This window comes from Conger conger, chromosome 8 (genome assembly GCF_963514075.1).
Source record: "Conger conger chromosome 8, fConCon1.1, whole genome shotgun sequence".
Classification (NCBI taxonomy): Eukaryota; Metazoa; Chordata; class Actinopteri; order Anguilliformes; family Congridae; genus Conger; species Conger conger.
Window position 1 is genome coordinate 11,523,301 of NC_083767.1, and position 20,885 is coordinate 11,544,185.

The following is a 20,885-nucleotide window of genomic DNA, read 5'->3' on the forward strand; positions in this document are numbered from 1 at the left end:
TCTGACTTTCATTATTTCAACATGCAATACCTTTGTTAAAATACTTCATTACTTCAATGGAAAACAAAGAGTAATGTTAACATTAGATATTAAACCTATCCTAGGGGGATATGTTCAGCCCCAATGTTATTATAGGTACATGACTGGGACCCAGAAGGTTGGTGGTTCAAGCCCTGGTGTAACCACAATAAGATCCACTACACCTTAACCCCACATTGCTCCAGGGAGGATTGTCTCCTGCTTAGTCTAACCAACAGTGAGTTGCTTGGATAAAAGCATCAGCTAAATAACAGAAATTATAAAAACATAAATTACAAACTTACTGGAACTGTCATTACTTCAAGCAGGTTCTGTATTGGTGAGGATTGACCTTCATTAATGAAACAGTATGATGCACAGTATGGACTTCAGGATGAGTGCAAATATTGTGAAAGCTGAATACATTAAAAAGAAACATCAGTAGGTGATACCTGCATCCACATTTTGGCTTATTCTAATTTGGTTTAGGGTTGCAAATTTCCCTTCGAGTTGTTCAGCCTCTTTTGAGCAAAGCCATAACACTTACATTTTTGTAAAGGGTGAACAGCACTCAAGATAAGTAGGGCCCACAGGCACTCAATGCAGCCAGGTTGTGAACTTGTTCCTCAAAGCCTTCTTCTCTCAGTAAAATAAGTCTGAACAGATGGAAACCTGGAAAAGCTTCAGCTTGGCAATTCAACTTAATAGGATGACTGCAGCCCAGCACCAAAAACACTGCTATGAAGTATGCTCTAAGGAAATAATCTCAGCACTTCATTAGCGAGCTCATATCTCCATTATGAGAGTGCAGTACATAGCCCTTAGTTGCTGGTCTTCCTGACATTATCACTATGGCTACATCCCATTAACACTGCTCTGACCTTCAGAACATAATTCTGTCATAAGCATTCTCTACAGAAGCCCACAATTTGAAAATTCCCTTCATTATTTGCTGGTAATGGTCCCATATCTTATTTAAAAAAACTGTTTCTTTCAGCATTGTGCGGGTAATTATGTGCCCGCATAATTGACTGAACAACCATTAGTCATTGTAATGTTTGTCATCACAAAATATCAGCTCTCATTATGAGTATTATAGCATTTGATGAGGATCACAGATCTCATATTTTCAGGGTTTAATAATGCAGAAAGTCCACACGGAGCCATTCTGAAAAATTTTAATTTACTCAAAGTCAGTGTGGCAAAGAATTAGTGAGTCTGTGAGTCTGCTTGGCTCTTACATCTGTGGAATTGTTGGCTGGCTAGATACCTGTTGCCAAATTCCAGTAAGTGCTGTGGACTGGGTACCTGCAACCCCTCCATTCAAAAACAACACCAGTTAGTTATCCTAATAGGTAAGGAAAGAAGATTTAAACTTTTTTGCCACACAATTTCGTGAGAAAGGAAAATTATTATTTGAATATGGAGAACTATTTACCAGGTGATAAAAAATCATTTGTGTGAACATGGTTTCTTCATTCTCACACATTCACACCGAAATTACGAAATCTGATTACTGCTACATGCTACAGTAACTAGTTATCAACAAAATGAAAGACCTCCAACAGAAACATGGCAGCATGGATGTATGGCCTGTTTCAAGGCAATTATTATTGTACATTATTGTCATTTATTGGTTGCATTATGGCCACAAAGCTATTACTTTTTTTTTTCTAGCTGAGTCGCTGTACAGTATGTACATCTTCAAGAACGTGGACCAGTATTTTCAGTAGCAAGATCAGTTGTAGTCTCATCACAAACTTTAAATCTGTTAAGAGTGGAAAACGAATTATGAGCAGCTCTCCCACAAGCGTTAATTAAAGGCTAATTAGAAACCTGGATTCTGCCAGGTGCTTATGGAAGAGAACTGGGAAACTAATCCATGCCAGCCCTGCGTGTTTGAATGATGCAGGCCTAAAAGGTGAAGGTCGAATGGATTACATCTCAATTTCATATCCAAATGCATGATTTTAAATTGTTGGAAATTGACCGAGAACTGGGTGAGTGCTTAAGTCAGCTGGGAGAATCATAAACTGCAAAGGCACCTGCCGATCGGGGGACAAATGACTGAATACTGTTGGTTTTTTCTTTGAATGCTGAGTAATTGCCTATTTGCCTTATAAATGACCAATATATTATTCTACACTGTCTGTTTTTGTTCTACTTCTAAGCAATACATTTACAAGCATGTCTTTAAAAATAAATACTGTATAGCTTACTGGCAAGCCATTGTTAATGGAACTCTTAAACTGTCAAGTTTGGTGCGTTTTATTTTATCCTGATTTAATGCTTCTATAAAACATTTTGTAACTTCTGTTTGGAAAAGTGCTTTATAAATAAAGATCTATCTATCTACCTATTAGCGTTGACAATGTTTATTCAATAGTAATGCATATCATTAAAGGTAAATTGCAGGAAATGTGCATTATTCTTTCACCAAAGTTTCACAACTTGAACATTTTTAATTGCACAAGCCAGTCACTGCACTGTGGCAATGAAAAATAATGAATAATGAAATTCCTGGATGTTGTTGTCAGTCTCCTAGAGATCACAGCAAGCATCTACATTTCACAAAGTTCCCTTCTCCTTGATCATGATGCGGCTACTTGTCTAAACATCTGCTTTTTAAATCTATCAGTATTCATTGGCCACATGTCTCCAATAGCAACTTGCTGTCTGATAGTAATATTGTAAGAATGCCAGCTCGGAAAAAAATCTATATGAATTATTGTAGTCTTGTTGAAGGATTATCAGTACAACATTTTACAGGTCATAAAGTCATTTTACATTTTATTTCATTACACTTCCTTTCCTTCATTAAATTAATTAGCAGACATGATCAAAGCAAATAAAACATTTACTGCAACTTATTTTTTACTACATTTAATGAGATCAAACCTCTAAGTGGATAGGCTACAGCACAGAAGACCTATAAATCAAAGAGTTAAGTCGTGCAGTGACTAATAACACTCATATAGTGATGACTGTATTCATGATACAGCACAGCCTGCCATATGTCTTACAGTAAGCCTTGCAGGTGTTTCCTGAACAGCACGAGACTGTTTTTGTGACTCAACAGGAGTATGTTTTGTCATGGGTCTGGTGGCAGAGTTGTTCCAGTGTATAACTCTTTGCCCCCCAGCATCATTTCGAATAGCTGCAAGTTGATGCCTGGCCACCAGAAATACAAAACATATCACAAGAACGCTATAAGATGCCCTTGGAGCATATGACAAATTTCAATGCTGGTTATCCAATAATTATCCAAGGGAGCACCTAGAGAATTAGAATCCATTTTTATCCATAATGACAATGTTATTGTCATTCAGGATGCCTGCCATTAAATTAAAGTGATAACTTTATTATTGTTTATTCTTTCTCATCCAGAGTGAATTACAAGGCAATCATGACAAAATATAATTACGCATTACTGGAACTGTGTGCTCAAAGTGATGTACGACAATTGAACAAGAAATATGCAGCAGAGCCTCAGCTGCAATAAAAATAACAACATTAAAGTCATTATTAAAAGTTCAGAAGAAAGTGGTGATTTATCAAAGGCAGACCCCTGCTGTAAATGTGCCTTTATCTCAGTCTCATCGCCAGTCAGCTGTGAGGATGCTCTCTTTGTTGCTTTTCACTCTCTTTCAGATTGTACGGCCCTTGTTTGAGACAGCTTCCTCCCTGGTTTCTGCAAGGTTGGGGGGGGGTTAAGCCTCGTAATTTTAACCGGAGATCGTGAGGAAGAGCCCCTCCCTCAGCTTTGTGTCTTGGCTGATGCTGGCCCGCAGAGGTCAGGGAAAGGTTGGGGGAGGTGGAGCTTGAAATACTTTCCCATAGTTGACGGGATTCGTCCCCCTCCTGAATTTGGTTTCAAGCTTCTGCCTCTTGTTGAAACTGGCGATCGTGAGCGTATCTACGGTGAAACTGCTGTTACCCCTCCGTTTCAAAATGGCGGCTCGTGTGGAATGGAAGGAAGGGCGTCCCTCTGAGAAAAAGGAAATGTCCCTTCAGAAGAAGAGTGAACGTGTGGCCACAGTACATCCCGTCCATGGATATTCAGTTATAATTGTACTGTATTCATTCATATAATATTATGTGCTTCGTTGTTGCCCTGTATTTAATGACAAACCAAAGTAAGCTTGTCTAAGGAACAGCTACAGTTATATATATTAAATTCTCCTGTCGAAAATAAGTGCAAAATATTCTGAAAGTAAATTACAAACCAAGTGAAACATCTAAATAGAACTTCCTATTCATCCAATTGAACCTAAGATATCATCGGAGATGTACACTCAATGTACACTTCTTACTGTACTATTGGTAAAAGCCCGGCTTGCACAAACAGTTTAAGCCATGTGTAAACAGTCTTGAGCCATGTGTTGTGTCTGAATCCCAGTGTAGGACATGATAATGTTATGAATCTGACCACTTTCCCCAAAGGACCACTACGACAACTGCAGCTTATTTTTCATGCTTCATGATCCACTTGACATTGCAGGGGAAGTGAATTTTTCTTCCAATATAATGTTTTAATGATTCGCAGTAGAAGTCTTCTATATGTATTAACAAATGAAGAAAAATGCGTTCTATAGTAGGTGTTTCAAGAAAGATTACGCAATCCCTTGCTCCACATCTCCATATTTACATATTTATACTATGACATGTTAAACCAACCCAAAGAGAGTTCATGTACTGTACGTCTAGTGGGTTAACCTGTACTCTGGTAGAGTACATACTCTGTAAATACACACTCACTGAGCACTTTATTAGGTAGACCTGTTCATCAGCTTGTTAATGTTAAAATTTTATCAGCCAATCATGTGGCAGCAACTAAATGCATAAAAGCATGTAGACATGGTAAAGAGGTTCAGCTGTTATTCAGACCAAATGTCAGAATGGGCAAGAAATGTGGACCGTGGAAAGATTGTTGGTGCCAGAAAAGGTTGTTTGAATGTCTCATGAACTGCTGATCTCCTGGGATTTTCACGCACAGCAGTCTCTAGAGTTTGCAGAGAATGGTATGAAAAACAAAAAAACCAGTGAGCACCAGTTCTGCCTTGTTAATGAGGGGCCAAACTCGTCAAAGGAGATAGTAACGCAAATAACCACACATTACAACGCATCAAACCTCTTAAGTGGATAGGCTAGAGCAGCAGAAGAGCAATAAGTCTAAAAAATAAGTCTAATAAATGCCTAATAACTTGTTAAGTGAGTGTTTTGCCAGGTGTTGATTTGGCCCTAAAAAGGAGGGGACAAAAAAGGAGCAAACTTGGCAATATTTATATTAATATTAAAAGCTAGTGTGCCTTCATTTGTCATGTAAAGCACAAACCCCTATTCTGGATTTAGAGGCAATGCAATTAAGTGGTAGCATCAGCTAAACAGGCTCTATGAACAAAGGCTTGGATATGTAATATTTGCATGGTGTCATTTGATCCATTAGCACTGCTAAACATGAAAAATATTCTTTGAAATGGATTCATCACATGTACGAGCATAAGTATTCATTTATTCAACTGCTGATTCAATTTCAATAAAAAAACCTTTTCCTGGATCTCATTATCTGAGTAAAAATATCTCAAGGGTAGAAAATCTGAAAATACACAGAAATAGCGAATTGTGATTCATACATCTCATTGTTACAGGTCAGTCTAAAGGTCACATGCACTGTGGAGTAATACAATGGAAACTATCATGGAAGTTTTTCTCTCTTCTTTGTAAATCCTGTACATTCCTCTGGGACTATCATTTTTAGTTATTCCCACAATGCAGTGCATGTACCTATTTGTTGAGAAAAAAAGACAAATGGGAAGTATATGTATCTGGAAAGAATAGTCCTAACCTTTGAAACAAAAAGAGCACTAGTAAATTATAAAATATATTTGTTAACATGATATATAGAGTAGGCTGCTTTGCTATATCCTAAGTTGATTTTACATGCATTAAAAGTTTGCATTCCAACTCCATGAACTGTAAGGGTCCCATAACTCAGGAACTCGAAAGGCCCGTGTGACCAATATGTAAATGATTACAGAAGGTTTTTTTTCTAAATTGCCTTACATTTCTTCAGCCTACCGTTTTCTTGCACTGCATACCTTAAAATATTCTGAATAAATGCATTTTGCACATGCAATAAATCCATACGGGCAGCCTTTAGCCTAGTGGCTAAGGTACATGACAGGGACCTGAAAGCTTGGTGGCTGAAGCCCTGGTGTAGCCACGATAAGATCTGCACAGCTTTTGGGCCCTACTTCTCTGCATAGTCTAATCAACTGTAAGTCGCTTTGGATAAAAGCATCAGCTAAATAACAAATGATTGAATTATGTATTTATATACTCAGCATTGTAGGAACCAAGCACTATTTAGCAATCCCTTCAGGTTTTGTGTTGAAAACTCTTACTGATATCCGTTACTATGACAAAGACATTTTTGCACACAACAGACCACTCATTGTGGATGCTAAGAAGAGGTGGTCTAAGCTGCAGTGTCGAGAGAGAGATGAAAACCGGAATTCAGATTTAACCAGTCAGCGTGAGAAAGCAGGTCTTTTTCGCAACACCGCCCCTGGGGATAAGAGAGGGAAAGCAATCTGTTTCTTAGATAAGTCTCAGAACAGCATAATGCCCACTGCTGCACTTTCAATGAACTATGCAGCAAAAGTCAGAGAAAGCCTGAGTCATTCATTTCAAATAAATTGTAATCCAAGCTCCATTTTAGAACAAACCTTGGTAAAAAATTTATTGAATATGCCTTTTTGCCTGATAGACATTGCAAAGGTACAAAAATAGCTAATAACTAATTACTGTAAAACATAAAAACACTTTTAAAGCGCAAAAACACAGGTTTCTCGTTTTCGTGCAGTGACAGATTATTGCTGGTGTGGGTGTGCACAGGATGTTTTGGACTTGACTTCATGCATACAAACAATCAATAACCCATTGTGAACCCAGTTCATCCAGAGAATGGATGGGCATTCATGTTTGTTTACTTAAATTAATATGAATATGGCCACAGCTTTCATCCTCCCCATCCTCCTCATCCTATCTACTGGTTGAACGCACTGCTCACTCGTTGACAGTAGAATCAAATCCACCAATGCTATGAGGTGCAAGGATAAATGTCTGAGATTCTTTCCAATACGTTTCACAGTGTTAATGGGTGCAGCTGACTTGCAAGCAGAAGAATACCATCAAGTCATAAAAATAATATTTTAGCTTATAAAATTAATTTAATGCAGAAAATCAATCCAAACATCACTGTTGGGTAGTTTCTGGTAAAGCCTGACAGATCTCTAATCATAATGACAAATAAATGAGCTTGTCTGGACTGTAGTTATTTTACAACCTTCGAAAATGTTTTTAAAGACAGAAAAGTTAAACCATGAACAAGTCCCTATTCATAAATTACTGGCAACAGTGTTGAGAACATGAAAACACAGTTCATCTACTACACTGTCTACAACGATTTATCCACTCTCAATGTCACAGTATTTCGCAGTCACATTAAATCAACATTAATAATTTCAGTTTGTTTACTCTAGAAACAATCCTTGCTGGAGGGAATAAAATAGTGGAGGGGGTGTCTGTGTTAATGGAATCAGACAATAATGCTGATTCGAAGGCTCAGCCTAAGATAATAAAAGCAAAACCTATAATTGCTTATTTCCTGAGGGATCAAATGTCTGAATCGTTACTTACGGAGGATGACAGACTTTCTTTAAATTGTGGGGAAAAAACAATATCCAAATCCAAATCCAAAATATCTTCTTACATTGGTCTCAACGTTGTTTAAAAACCCAATGTCATTCGCCTTCATTTAATTTTATGGTTGACTTGTTGCAAGCAAGCTAACCAATTATCAGTTTGAAATGTACTTGTTCATACATTGAATTGGGCTACAATTGTGAACAACGTATTTCTGTTGATGGAGTAGGCCTTTGCATGACAAATTTCACAAGATGGGTCAATGACGTTGATAAGGTTTGTTCTTTAAATGTGCTTTCATTCCTTGGAGAGATGGAGACATATTAACAACAGACCATTTCCAAAAGTAGGACAATATTATTTTCCTCTGAGCTGCGACTTTGGTCTCACGCTCTTGTCACTGTGCACTATGATACTATATGTATGTGGGGTCCCCGTGAACCCCACGCAAACTCTGCGTGCTCTGTGGAAAAACAGCGTACTCTTACAAGTTGGGGGTTATGTCATGTCATGTCTCTGCCTGTACGGTCATCGTCTTCGCCCTTAAGCTACTGTACCACCTTTCTTCTCACTTTGTCACTTTGCAAATCTAGAATGATTCGTGGGTATATTCGAAAATAAAAATAACTTAGTACATTTTGTTTTAAGGCAAAGGAAAATAAACGGAATCATCGAAATTATTTCAGTGATATTGGTCCTTTGTGGGACAGACAAAGGATGTAGCTACCGTCCTCTTGCGGGCACAGCTGCAGTAACCGCGATTGTGCAGAGCGTCACGCGCTCTGAAGAGAATTCAGACAGCAAGGTCCCATCTGTGGCTCAGAGTGGAGACTTCTCACGGAAGATGTTTCATGTGGAATATCCACATATGTTGTTTTCCTTGAAAACTGCAATTAACGGTTATTAAGTTCCTTTATTTTCGTTAAAGACAACATATTTCGTTAAAGACAAGAAATAAAAGCGGATTTACCACGGACATGGATAACTACTATGCGCTTTTTGGAACTGCAAAATGGAATAATTTCACAACAGCAAATTGCTGTCAGAGGAATAGTAGTTTGTTGTGCGTCGTTAAAAGCATTTAAAGGCATTAAACATAACAAACTAGCAGCTGTCGCTATTTTCTTCGAAATCAACTTTTTGGAAAATATTTTATTTATGGAGGCTCATAATGACCCATTCCAACTCTACGAATGCGCACTACGATGGATTTAACCGAAGCATTGCTTTTAACTTGTCTGAACTTAGAAACACCAGCAACAATACCTGCACTAGTCTCATATTGGATTCCCAAACAATCGGAATCGGAGTGTGCCTTTCTGTTTTTATTTTATTTGCCATAGTCGGGAATGTTTTGGTTATCCTATCCGTGCTGTGCAATAGACACTTGCAGACCGTTACAAACTTCTTCATTACAAACTTGGCTATAGCTGATTTACTTCTAAGCATCATTGTTCTGCCATTCTCTGCATGTTTCGAAATTCTAAAATGCTGGGTTTTTGGCAGGTTTTTCTGCAACATTTGGGCAGCAGTGGACGTAATGTGTTGCACTGCCTCTATCCTGAGCCTCTGCGTAATATCCATTGACCGGTACATTGGTGTCAAATATTCTTTGAAATATCCAACAATAATGACAGAGAAGAAAGCAGGGGTAATCCTGGTGGTGGTCTGGATGTCAGCTACGGTGATCTCAATAGGTCCACTTTTAGGATGGAAGGAACCACCGCCAATGGATGAAAGTATCTGCAGTATCACTGAAGAACCGGGCTATGCCATCTTCTCCTCCTTATTCTCTTTCTATCTCCCGCTCATGGTCATTTTAGTAATGTATTTTAGGATCTACATTGTGGCCAAAAGGACGACTCGGAATCTTGAAGCAGGTGTAAAGAAAGACAGGAACAAGTCCAGGGAAGTAGTACTTCGAATTCACTGCAGAAGTGTTCTTGAAGACGCCGCTGCTAACGCCAAAAGTAAAGCCCATCCTTTCAGAAGTTCTCTGTCTATTCGCTTGATGAAGTTCTCAAGAGAAAAGAGAGCCGCTAAAACCCTGGGTATTGTTGTTGGGGCTTTCATCCTCTGCTGGCTACCATTCTTCTTGGTTTTACCTATAGGTAAGAAATTGAATGAATTACACATTCGTTGTGTTGATTTCGATAGCTTGTGTTTCTAGAATTTTTTAAAAACCATAATAATGTTGTGGACGCGTGCTGATAATGTTGTGGCAATATTGCAGTGCATCGGCACGCCGACATGGGTATTATGTGCAGTAATGTGGTCTCATTTAAAATGTTTTTTGCTTTCCACTCAAAGCCCACTTAGCAAAATGTTTGTAACAATGGAAACAACAACGGGTCTCTAATTAAGAACAACTAACAGCTCTGCAATTTAAGGAATTGCAGTTGAGGTTGGAAGGAAAATTAGCGTACAGACCAAAACTATCCAGTTTGAGAAGTCCTGGGGGGGAAGCAAAATAAAAGATACAATGCAGAGGGAAAATGTATTTAAAAAAAGAGTGGAGCTCATTCAGCTACAGTAGCTACTGCGATGTGGCATGAGCTGAAAATAAAGTTAGCCAATTCACCTTGGCTACACACAAGAGAACATCAAAGTGTACGCTACAACAATGTTGTCTGTGTACAAGTATCGCGGGTGCTCATGGGAAATGTAGTCCACATTCAGCAGTTGCCGAGAAGTTGCAGGTCGTTTTTGGATATCACCAGCTTGGAAAGGTCGCTGGCATTATATTTTTAGTTTTCTTCCCATTCTGCATAAATGAACATAGATTAACACTATTATTTCCCCCTTAAAGGCCTAAATGTTTGATTGCTATCTCTGATTACTTTCACAAAATCACCCATCAATTAACAGTCATTATTAATACACTGTTTTGAGTCATATAGTGCATGTTTTCTACACTTACAGGTTTGTGATATACATTGCCAGAAATATTTAAAGTGACTGTACAGTGCTTGGAAATAGTTTCAATAAATTATCATAGTGGGATGTATCCACTACACACCCAACAAATATCTATTCCAAGTAAGGTAAATAACGATAATAACACACATTTCAAGTCAGACATAAAATCCCTATTAAGAATGACAGGATTTTATGGATGTGGTCTGAACTGTCTCACCACCCCACCTCCCTCCCAAACTCCTCTCAAAATGTACCACCAACAATTGCTGTATATTGTATTGCAGAAGGAGGGAAACTGGAAGAGGAATAAGGTTTGTAGAGGGATCTTGAGCTGAGAAATAGCAAAAAGATCTCTCTCATTAGCATCGCGTTTCTGCCCGCAGAACTGCTGCTCACTGGAAATTTTTTGAAACCTTGTTCTGAAATACAGCTCAACCTCTTGACAACATCTGCATGATTTTATTAATTTAGTTGCTGCCACATGAATGGCTGATTAAATATTTGCATTAACAAGCTGGTGAACAGGTCTACCTAATAAAGTGATCACTGAGTGTATATTGTTATCTGCATGTAGTGTTTTCTGAATAATAATTGACTTCAATTGTTGAAAATGCTCAAGTGTATACAAGACCATGTCTGGACCATTTTCATTGAATATTTTTAAATATATTCTATACATTTATAAGTATGCTGTTGTTACAGGGCAGGCATCTCATTGCCACCTGAAAATATAATTGGTATAATTTTAATAACATCAACAATGTGAATGCAATAAGGTGCAACCATTTAACTGTTTAACCATTTAACTCTGCTCTGATAATTACCGGTTCCATAAAATATTCGTTCAATATTCAAATATTCAACTGTCACGGTCAGCATTGTCAAAGATTGGCTAAATGAGCAGGTGGAAAAGGGTTGGCTTAAGGAGCCGGTGGAAAAGGAATTAGGCCTGAAGGCTTATGACTTGCATGGGCATCGCTGGATTAGCATTTCTTTGTGAGTTGTTCTTTATTTGTACAAGCATCAGTGCAAGATGGAAACAGCAGTCCATTTCATTACAAATGACTACTGTCTATCTTGCATGACTCATTGTCAGTAACCTCTCTCTGGGCATCGTCTATCATTATTCATTTCAAGACCTCAATTGGCAGAGACACTTTAACGGACATTGAAAAAGTAGCTTCCAGAGACATGCAGACATTTTGTCCACTTTAAAAAGCCAAAGTCCTGTTAAGGCCACTGGTGTCAGACTTCAGATTTGTATTGCTTTCTTTGCAGATAATTGGAACGGTCACAAAAGTTCACAGTGCCGATGTCAATGATGCCGATGTCAGATATTATAAAAATCCATTTATGTATAAAAGGTCATGCCAACAACTCAGATGGGCACATTGTTGGGCCAAGTGCTAAGCTATTAAAAATATGAAGGATGTCATCTTAAAGAGCAAAGCTCAGTGGCTATATGACTTGTGTTTGTTCCATTCAATACAGTAATGGGCTGTGGATTGAAGGGTGAGATACACCATTCAATTCTGCTCAACTTCATAAAGAGGTCTCTTTGCATAATACTTTCCTCTTATTGCACATTCAGTATATGTCAGACTCATACATTCATTTATTCATTCATTCATTATCCTAACCTGCTTATCCTGAACAGGGTCGCAGGGAGGCTGGAGCCTATCCCAGCATACATTGGGCGAAAGGCAGGAATACACCCTGGACAGGTCACCAGTCCATCGCAGGGCACACACACCATTCACTCACACACTCATACCTATGGGCAATTTAGACTCTCCAATCAGCCTAACCTGCATGTCTTTGGCACACACACCATTCACTCACACACTCATACCTATGGGCAATTTAGACTCTCCAATCAGCCTAACCTGCATGTCTTTGGACTGTGGGAGGGAACTGGAGTACCCGGAGGAAACCCACGCAAACGCAGGGAGAACATGCAAACTCCACACAGAGGGGCCCCGGCTGACGGGGTTTCGAACCCAGGACCTCCTTGCTGTGAGGCGGCAGTGCTACCCACTGCACCATCCGTGCCGCCTCAGACTCATACATGTATACCTTTTTTTGGAAAGCTGGCAAGTTTGGTGTACATAACTCTGCAATATCTTTTCATTGTTAATGCTGATTCAGATACCTTACCAGACTCAGATAAATGATATCAGAATGCATGGCAGTTCACTGCTGTAACTGTTAGGCTACTTGACTACTGTTTAATGTTGTGCTTCCCTATTCCCGGCTTTGATAGCCTAGTCTGTGTAACAAGGGAGGGGAAGGGAGGCTATAGCTCTATGCTAGTTACCATTGTCATTTTTTCTGCTCTTGGGAAGAGGTAGTACCATGAAAACTTTAAACGGAAGTCAATGGATAGACTGAAGACTGTTGTGTGTTTCTTCTGATGTGTGTTTCTTCTGATGTGTATTGACTGGGACAGTAGCAGTATACAATATAGACCAACAGACACAAGGTCTGTGCAGTTACTATGTGAACCTGGGCCTGAGCATGCCTACTAGCTGTTTTTTTATTATCAAAATGGCAATCTTTGTTTTGGAATGTGTCTGTTCTTTTTTTAGTTGCCCAGTAACATAAACGGGAAGCGGCCACTTCCACCAGAAGTTAATGTCCATTCAATGGTAGTTTTTCTCCTGAGGAATGTGGTTTATGATTATGGTTGCTTTTTGACCATCTGAGACACTAAACACTTTGATTGACGTGAATTTGACCAATAATTTTAGAGATAACGACAAATAACTGAACAATGTCCCTGTGTTCGGAAGACCGTGTTAGCTCACGATGTTCAAACTCCACCGTATACGTCTCCCTGGTTCGTAGTCTCTCATTACCAACAGCTTCCCCACCACAATGTCATAGTGGAGCACTTTTACCATGACACTCTATGCTGAAATGGATCACGGAAAACGGAAGGAATTATAGTTTACACCCACACACACAAAATCCAAAGCTGATCTGGAAGTAATTTTTTTGTTATTTGTCATGAAAGTTGCACCGTTCGGAACATGGTGAGCTAAGTTGGTGTTCGGAACACCGTGAGTTTACACTAGGAAATTAGGAATACCCTGTTGAATTTAGTGAATCCAACAGCCTTCTTATGAGCTCATCAGTCCCTTTTCTTATGAGCAAGTCAAAATGTTGTATTGTCTAAAAATAAAGGTTTTGTAGAGTTTCTGTTTCTACACAATGGTGCTTTTAACTTTTTCTGGGACATACATCAGTTGACAGTTTCCATTTTTGTTGTCACTGTAAAATGCCCTTGTTGTGGGTAATGGGAGCGTTATTACCATGAGCAAATGCAGACAAATGACCAATTTCTATAATAAGAACTGCTGGGAAATGTTCTGGCAAGGTAAATAATTGTAACACGCAAGAAAACATTTGACGTCATATTTAATTGCTTGGCCAGTGGGTCAGTAATGGCTGACATTTAAATTTTTTAAATGCTGTGGCTGTGGAGAAGGTGATCCAAATATGTATTACTCAGAAAAGTTTTTTTTTTCATAAATCTCCTCCAAGTGAGCCATTATTAGCCTATTAGCCTTGAATGCAGGGAACACGGGGAGGTAAAAATTTCATGTGCTGTTTTTCGGGAGCAGGTCTGTAGGCCTTGACTTCTTTCCTTCGCCTTCACTGGAGGCAATTCCACAAATTGATACGTTTGTGACCTGACATTTGTAGGAAAGAAATTATGTGCATGATGTGCTAAAATTTCAGTAGGTATGGAAGCTAGTGCCAGTGGCTTTGCCTACATGTGTTGTTGTGATGGTCTCTTGCGTTCGATGGCTTCTTCTCGATTTGTTGATGTTTGTGCAAAGCTACAGACCCTAGCGATTGTGGGAACTGAAACATTCAGGTTATATTAGCAGCACAGAGCCTGTGTTTACCATGTATGAAATGGATGCATCTGTCCAGCTAAGCAACAGCTGGCCTGTGTCATTTCAAGTAAATTATTGACCCACAGAGGCCTGGAAATATGTGCCTCAGTCCCATCCTTGCCCATCCAGGAAACCAGAACTCTGACTATAGTAAAGGAAACAGTGAAGAACAGGTTTGATCCCATTGCTAAGGACTTCAAATTTACATAAAGGCTCTTTGACCCCAGTGGTCCAACAGGTAGTGGCAGGCCAAAACACAATGCACAACTCAGAAAGCTGAGCCTTCTGCATCACAAAGGAAATAGGCTCATGTCATGTCTCAGGCCAAATCCACCCCAGGACTGTAGGTTATGGGGGTTTTGATTGCCTCGGATGATGTTTTCCTATATGCACAAGCCTCTGTGCTCTATGCATCCATCCATTCATCCGTGCTTTATCTAACCCACATATTTATGGTCAGCATGCATTGGGCAAGAGGCAGGAATACTCCCTGGATGGGTCGCCAATCCATTACAGGGCTGATAATCTAGACATCTCCTTAGAATACATGTTGGGAGTTCTCTTTCGCATCACGTCTTATAAAGCACATTCAGTGTTGTTCTCTCCTTAGTTTGAATAAAAGCCATTTAAAGTAACTTGTACCATCGCTTACAAGTGTACAAGATGTGAAGAGTGGTCAGTATTAATGACAAAACATTAAGGTCAGTTAAATCTTTTATAAAGATTATCTGTGCAATCCTGTTAGAATAGTGATAGACAGAAAGGTTATCACTTAAAACGTAACAAATAAAAGCGACCCCAGAGTTTTTTCTGACTGGCAATTAAATCCGATATATAGCTGCGTAATACCTAGCCACAGGAATGCCTGCCTACAGTTTCTAAATGCTGCTGGTCATTATGAGGCCAGGAGTTATTGCAACTGTTCTAAGAATTTTTATTGTTCTGACTGTGTTAGTGGTAATCCAGTTCTTCCGCGATTGTCTCTTAGTTGTCCAATCTCCAAGTTCTGAACAGCTGTCTTCATGGGAAACAGAAGTGTTAATAAGCATTCTCCTCAAAGCCGCTAAGACAGTGTGTACGATCGTGCAGAATCCCCCGCTCGCTGTCCACGTCTGCGGCTGCGCTACCATTCTGACCCGTAAATACCTCCCCGTCGTCACGTATCTGTGACGGTCGCCTTGGCGACCGCTCGGCTGCACAGATCGCGTGTCGCTCCGACCCTGACCTTCCTCATGCGGGCGGACCTCACGCCAGGTCCTGCGGATAACCCACCGCTGCAGTTTCAGTCACTGTCAATCAAATCTCCTGTCAATACCTGTTCCGCTGTTCCTGGGTGGAATCAGAGGGCCTTTCTCAGCACGATCTCAAGAAGCTGAGCTGTGGTGAAGTAGCATGTCTGCCTGCGGAGAAAAGCCAGCTCAGCAGCCTAAGACAAACATCCTGCCCTGTGCTGCCATCCTCTGTATACACACATCAATTATGGCAAAATCATCGACTAGCCTTTCATCACAGGGGCTAATTACACTTTCTTCTTGTTAGGGAGACCATTCTGTCCTGGCTTGTGCATTTATTCCATGTCCCCAGTTCCCCTCGAGTTTCCTTCATTAACAGCCATCAGTCCTATTTATAACCCTGACAGGAGCCCGCTGGGCACTTTCTTATCTAGGTACGGAAATGACAGGAGCCTGATGTGGGAGATGCCATCATGATACTCCTCTGGTGTTTAGCGTGGAGATGTGAGAGAGGAGTATGCATTGCCATCTGTTGAGCCCATGTTAAACAGGATTAGATTCACAATCTTATGATTCATCAGTGAAATCAGTTAAGAAGATTTTTTTTAATGTTCATTACAGTACACTGCCTTATTGTTTGTGACCAAAGTATTCTCTCATAATTAAGTCAGCTAAGTCAGCTCATGCATTGCTTTTAATATACTTTATTTCTAGGTTTCCTTAGGACACTTGTCTTACGGTACTTTGTGAATAGCTGAAAATAGCAATGGCTTTTTTTATTATCTTTCCAGGGTCCTTCTTTCCAACGCTGAAACCCTCAGATATAGTCTGCAAAGTAGTCTTTTGGCTGGGCTACTTCAACAGCTGCCTAAACCCCATCATCTACGCGTGCAACAGCAAGGAGTTCAAGCGCGCCTTCACCCGCCTACTGAAGTGCCAGTGTCGCCGCAGCAGGAATACCCACTGGAGGTTCTACAAGCAGAGGCTCAGGACCTCCCTGAGTGGATCCGGGGAGGAGTCTTTCGGCAGCCGCAAGCCCCAGTGCTCGTTCCACGAGTCGCTGTCCTTCACCGACTCTCTACTCTGCAAGGAGAAAACCCGCGCCTTCCAGGGCTGGAGCTTCTTCTCCCCACTCCAGACGCCATCTTCCCAGCTGAAGAAGAAGATGAACAGCCTCTCCAACAAGATCAAGAGGGGGCCGAGCAGAAGGTCCGGCCCCACGCTGGGGAAAGCAGAAGTGATCTCCGTCTCCATGGGGATCTGCGCCCACCATTGCAGCTATGAACAATACAACATTGCAGACTATGATGGTCTTAAAGAGACTGACATTTAGAACAACGGAAAATTCCAGCTTAGACTCTCGTGGTAAGTGTAAGGCATTTGTGCAGATGAGTACAGTATTGAATTGGTTTCAAAAAGTTTATTTTTGGGCATTTTATATTGTAGTGTCTTGCAGGTGTTGACCTGGTAATTAATGTAGTAATTAATGTTTGCACACATATTTTGCCCAAAAGAACATGGTAAATATGATACTATCTGAATTTTGAAAAAGTTGTAAAAACTGATATTGTCACTGTAGGCTCAAGAAGGGGGCAGAGGGTTGTGCAGACCAGTGGAAAAATGTATTTCCCCGTAACTTGAATATTTTGAAAATGGAACTTACCAGCAAAAATAGAACATGTTTTTATGCTGTCACAGTGTTTTATGTTTTTACTGAGCTCCCTGTTATGACAAAAGTGCAGTGCGGGTCTCTCTGTTCAGGGTATGATGAAATTTATCAAATGTTCTGAAATAAATTTAGCTTGGAGCATTTCACATGTTTGATTTAAACCATGTTCTATATTCGTAAATAAAAAAAAGAAGGGAAAAAAGAAAAGCTTTTCCATTCCGCTTTCTTTTGTTAGTCTCCATTTCTGAGAGCTCTCCACCTGCTGACCTGTGTCACTGCCCTAGAGGACTGCGCTTCCTGTTCAGACAGACCACTTCCTGTTCAGACAGGCCACTTCCTGTTCAGACAGGCCACTTCCTGTTCAGACAGGCCGCTTGCCTCCCATTAACAAGCAGAGTTGTTTGCACTGTGAGACACAGAATTCCCATCCCACTTTAACACTCCCTTCCTGGGTGACACTATCGGAATTCATGTGTCACTCTGTGGGAATCCTGTCCACAGATGCCACTGGGACTGTCAGTACCATGGGACTTTGAGTTTAAGCAAATGTTATCCTTTTTCATGCATATGCAATACTGCAAAATGGGCTATTGCTGAGTGTATTCAAATGTATGCATTGTTTTCATATACTGAAATGAAATTTCACATTTTTTGGGGGGACATGGAAATAGCTAATTACATTTTTGCAGGAAGGACTTGAAGAATATTGATTGACAGATTGCTCATATTCTGGGGTGAATTCTGTTTGTTGAATTATGCTACTGGTTCCTGATTACAGTATGACCTTGTGCTCAGTTATTGTAGTCTTCTTACATTGAGTGGTTATCCCCCAGACACTTCATTAGTGAGAGCCTTGGAGCCCTCCCTCTCCTTTCGCCGTGTAAACACTTATAAAGAAAAAACAGTATTGAATGTCCCCACATACACGCATTACTGAAATTTTCCAAATGCCAGTGGCATATGGTTTGTCTCTTATTTTTCTTCAATCCCGTGATAACGCTTGATTTTAACCTGAGATGACTGTCTTTTATTGAGGCCATGTTTGTTTTAGTTATTATGAATGCAAAAGCAAGAAGAAGCCCTTTTTTGGTATAAAGTGTAAACATTCACCAGCCTCAGGGCAGACCAGGTCCAAACAGTGGATGTGTTCGTGCCAAGAGAAAGTCTCCTTGGGACTGACATTGAATGAGTAGCTACTGGATTGGCTCTGTGGACCTTCTCCCAAGGGACACTCTGTGTAGTATTTTATTTTATTTTTTATATACAGTTTTCTGGCTGCATAAAGGTGCATAAAGGTTCACCTGCCCTTACTCTTATCTTTAGTTAACTTTTTTACATTTTGGAAGCAAGATGCAAGCAGGTATTGTAATGTCTTTTCTTAGTATGCATAAACACAAACATACACACACACATAAACACAATTACATGTGGTCATGCTTGCAGATACTGATTTTTTGCCCATTGGTCAGAATCAGGCATGTACTTTCCCACAGTGTACTGTTCTTCTAAGCTTTAGCATAAATATTATTCAGTCTTGTTGATTGTTGGAAAATGACACGACTGGAAAAAGACAAAACCATAACAAAAGCTTTTGTGTCAATGATATAGGACAATGCCTTAGATCCTACTAATCATTACGATCACAACTCAAAAATACTGTCCAAATATAACAAGAGAAATATTTCTGGACAATGCTCTTAAATAATAGCACACAATTAGTTGTATAGTAGTGAAGGTGCTAAAATGTATAAAAAATATATTTATGTTTGTAATTAAATGAAAAGCTTTATTCTTTTGTGCAATTCATATAATTGTCTCCTTTCTACATGTTTACAAAATGTTTCTGTAAATATATGTATATATGTATTCAAAATGACCAGTGAATATTGGGTTGTGTTGTGTGATGTATGTAATTTTTTCGACTCATATTTTGTTCATGGTTCATACAAACATGCAAAGGTCTGATAACTGTAGTGTCATTACACATTGTAGCTTCATTGTAAGATATATGTATTCTGTCATAAATGAATCAGAAATAAACATAACAATTTGAGACCAGAGTTGGGTATTTCCATTGGAGGAATCCAGTATATCTGCTGTACTAGTGGGAAAAGTTTTACTTTACTTTACCTTAAATCAAAATGGCTGCTGCAAGCCTCCATTATCTGTCCGACCTTAATCTTAACATCAAACCTCCTGAACCTAGTTAGCAAGGCAATATCAGCAAACATTAAACACAGTCAAAGCAACCACCAAATTGCCATTTCCATTTTCACCTGAAACATATTTTCTTGTCAGACAAGTAAAGTAAAATGACGATAATGAAGAAGAAGAAGAAGAAGAAGAAGAAGAAGAAGAAGAAGAAGAAGAAGAAGAAGACGAAGGAGAAGAAGAAACATACTGTTCATAACGTACAAGATTCGCCTGACTGGGAAAAAATGCACTGGATTCTTTGACCCTAGGTTTTAGACCTTTGACTAACAGCTGATAAAGTCTAGTCATGGTTATAAATCCATTCTAATTTTCTCTGAACAGAAGGAAATCTTGCTCTGCAAATTCCATCATATAAAACATGATCCTTTTTATATCCTTCATATCCAAGAGTGACATGCAGTTCAGTTTATATTTTCCTTACAGTCCATATATACAGCTGGACGCACAGAACTGATTCAGAATCAGATTACAGCTGTGCCCTGACACTAATATATATATTTTACTTAAAAAATAAATAATTTATTCTCTGAATCACTTCACCCCCAAATCACCAACGATTCTCTCCAATAGCTGTCTGGAGTCACCAGACACACTGGTGCCAGTGAGTGACCCTGTCTGACCATTTACAGGCAAAAATACATTTAACAGAAAATCTTGAATTATTACCCATGGATATAGATTTGTTTTTACTTTGTTTTCCATCTGTTTCAAAGGTCTGTTTCATTTACAAAATCATGGTATGACCTGACATACGAGCTTATCCAAATGTTTGTGTTTCTCTTTCAGAGTCTACGCATTAGTCTTGAAATTGCTTTTCAAAAACTATTCGAAAATAGTTCATGTTTGCAATTGCTCATTTTTGGATAATAAATTGAGGAATTTCTGCCAACATTTAATGCCCCAGTGTTTGCACAGGAACTGAAATGATCCTGTCCTGTTGCTCATTGATTGGCTAGGTGGTTATACTGTAGGTTGTTCATCAATGGGACAGCCAATCAGGATTTGACATCTGACAAATAGATCAGAGCTGGCCATTGGATTGCTTGCTTGAAGTGCCACTGCTGTATATTTGCCCAAAGAAATAATGTTAAGGTGAAAAAGCAAGCACAATTTGCTGCCAATAGAGCTACCGATATGAATATTATATTCAACTATAGGTGGTCTCAATAGTTATCTTTTTCTGGAGAAATAAGAGCTAAAACTATTGTTTTACTATAGTAT

General features: G+C 39.4%; 1 protein-coding gene across 2 annotated transcripts; it reads left to right on the forward strand.

Moving 5' to 3' along the window:
* The first annotated feature begins 8,518 nt into the window (after window positions 1-8,518).
* LOC133134885 (alpha-1A adrenergic receptor-like) lies at window positions 8,519-19,503 on the forward strand. 2 transcript variants are annotated; one of them, XM_061251451.1, is made up of 3 exons: window positions 8,519-9,836; window positions 16,573-17,146; window positions 17,686-19,503. In XM_061251451.1, exons 1-2 carry the CDS (start codon window positions 8,897-8,899, stop codon window positions 17,112-17,114), a joined length of 1,482 nt encoding a protein of 493 aa, XP_061107435.1. In that variant the 5' UTR covers window positions 8,519-8,896; the 3' UTR covers window positions 17,115-17,146; window positions 17,686-19,503. The 2 variants fall into 2 exon arrangements, with proteins under 2 accessions (XP_061107435.1, XP_061107434.1); XM_061251450.1 differs by having other exon boundaries at window positions 16,573-19,503.
* Window positions 19,504-20,885: the final 1,382 nt, after the last annotated feature.

Excerpts from the sequence above, each read along its gene's own strand:
- LOC133134885 (XM_061251450.1), top strand. The coding sequence starts at position 8,897 with ATGACCCATTCCAACTCTACGAATGCGCACTACGATGGATTTAACCGA. Across the intron at positions 9,837-16,572 it reads CTTCTTGGTTTTACCTATAG|GGTCCTTCTTTCCAACGCTG; the intron begins GTAAGAAATTGA and ends TTATCTTTCCAG.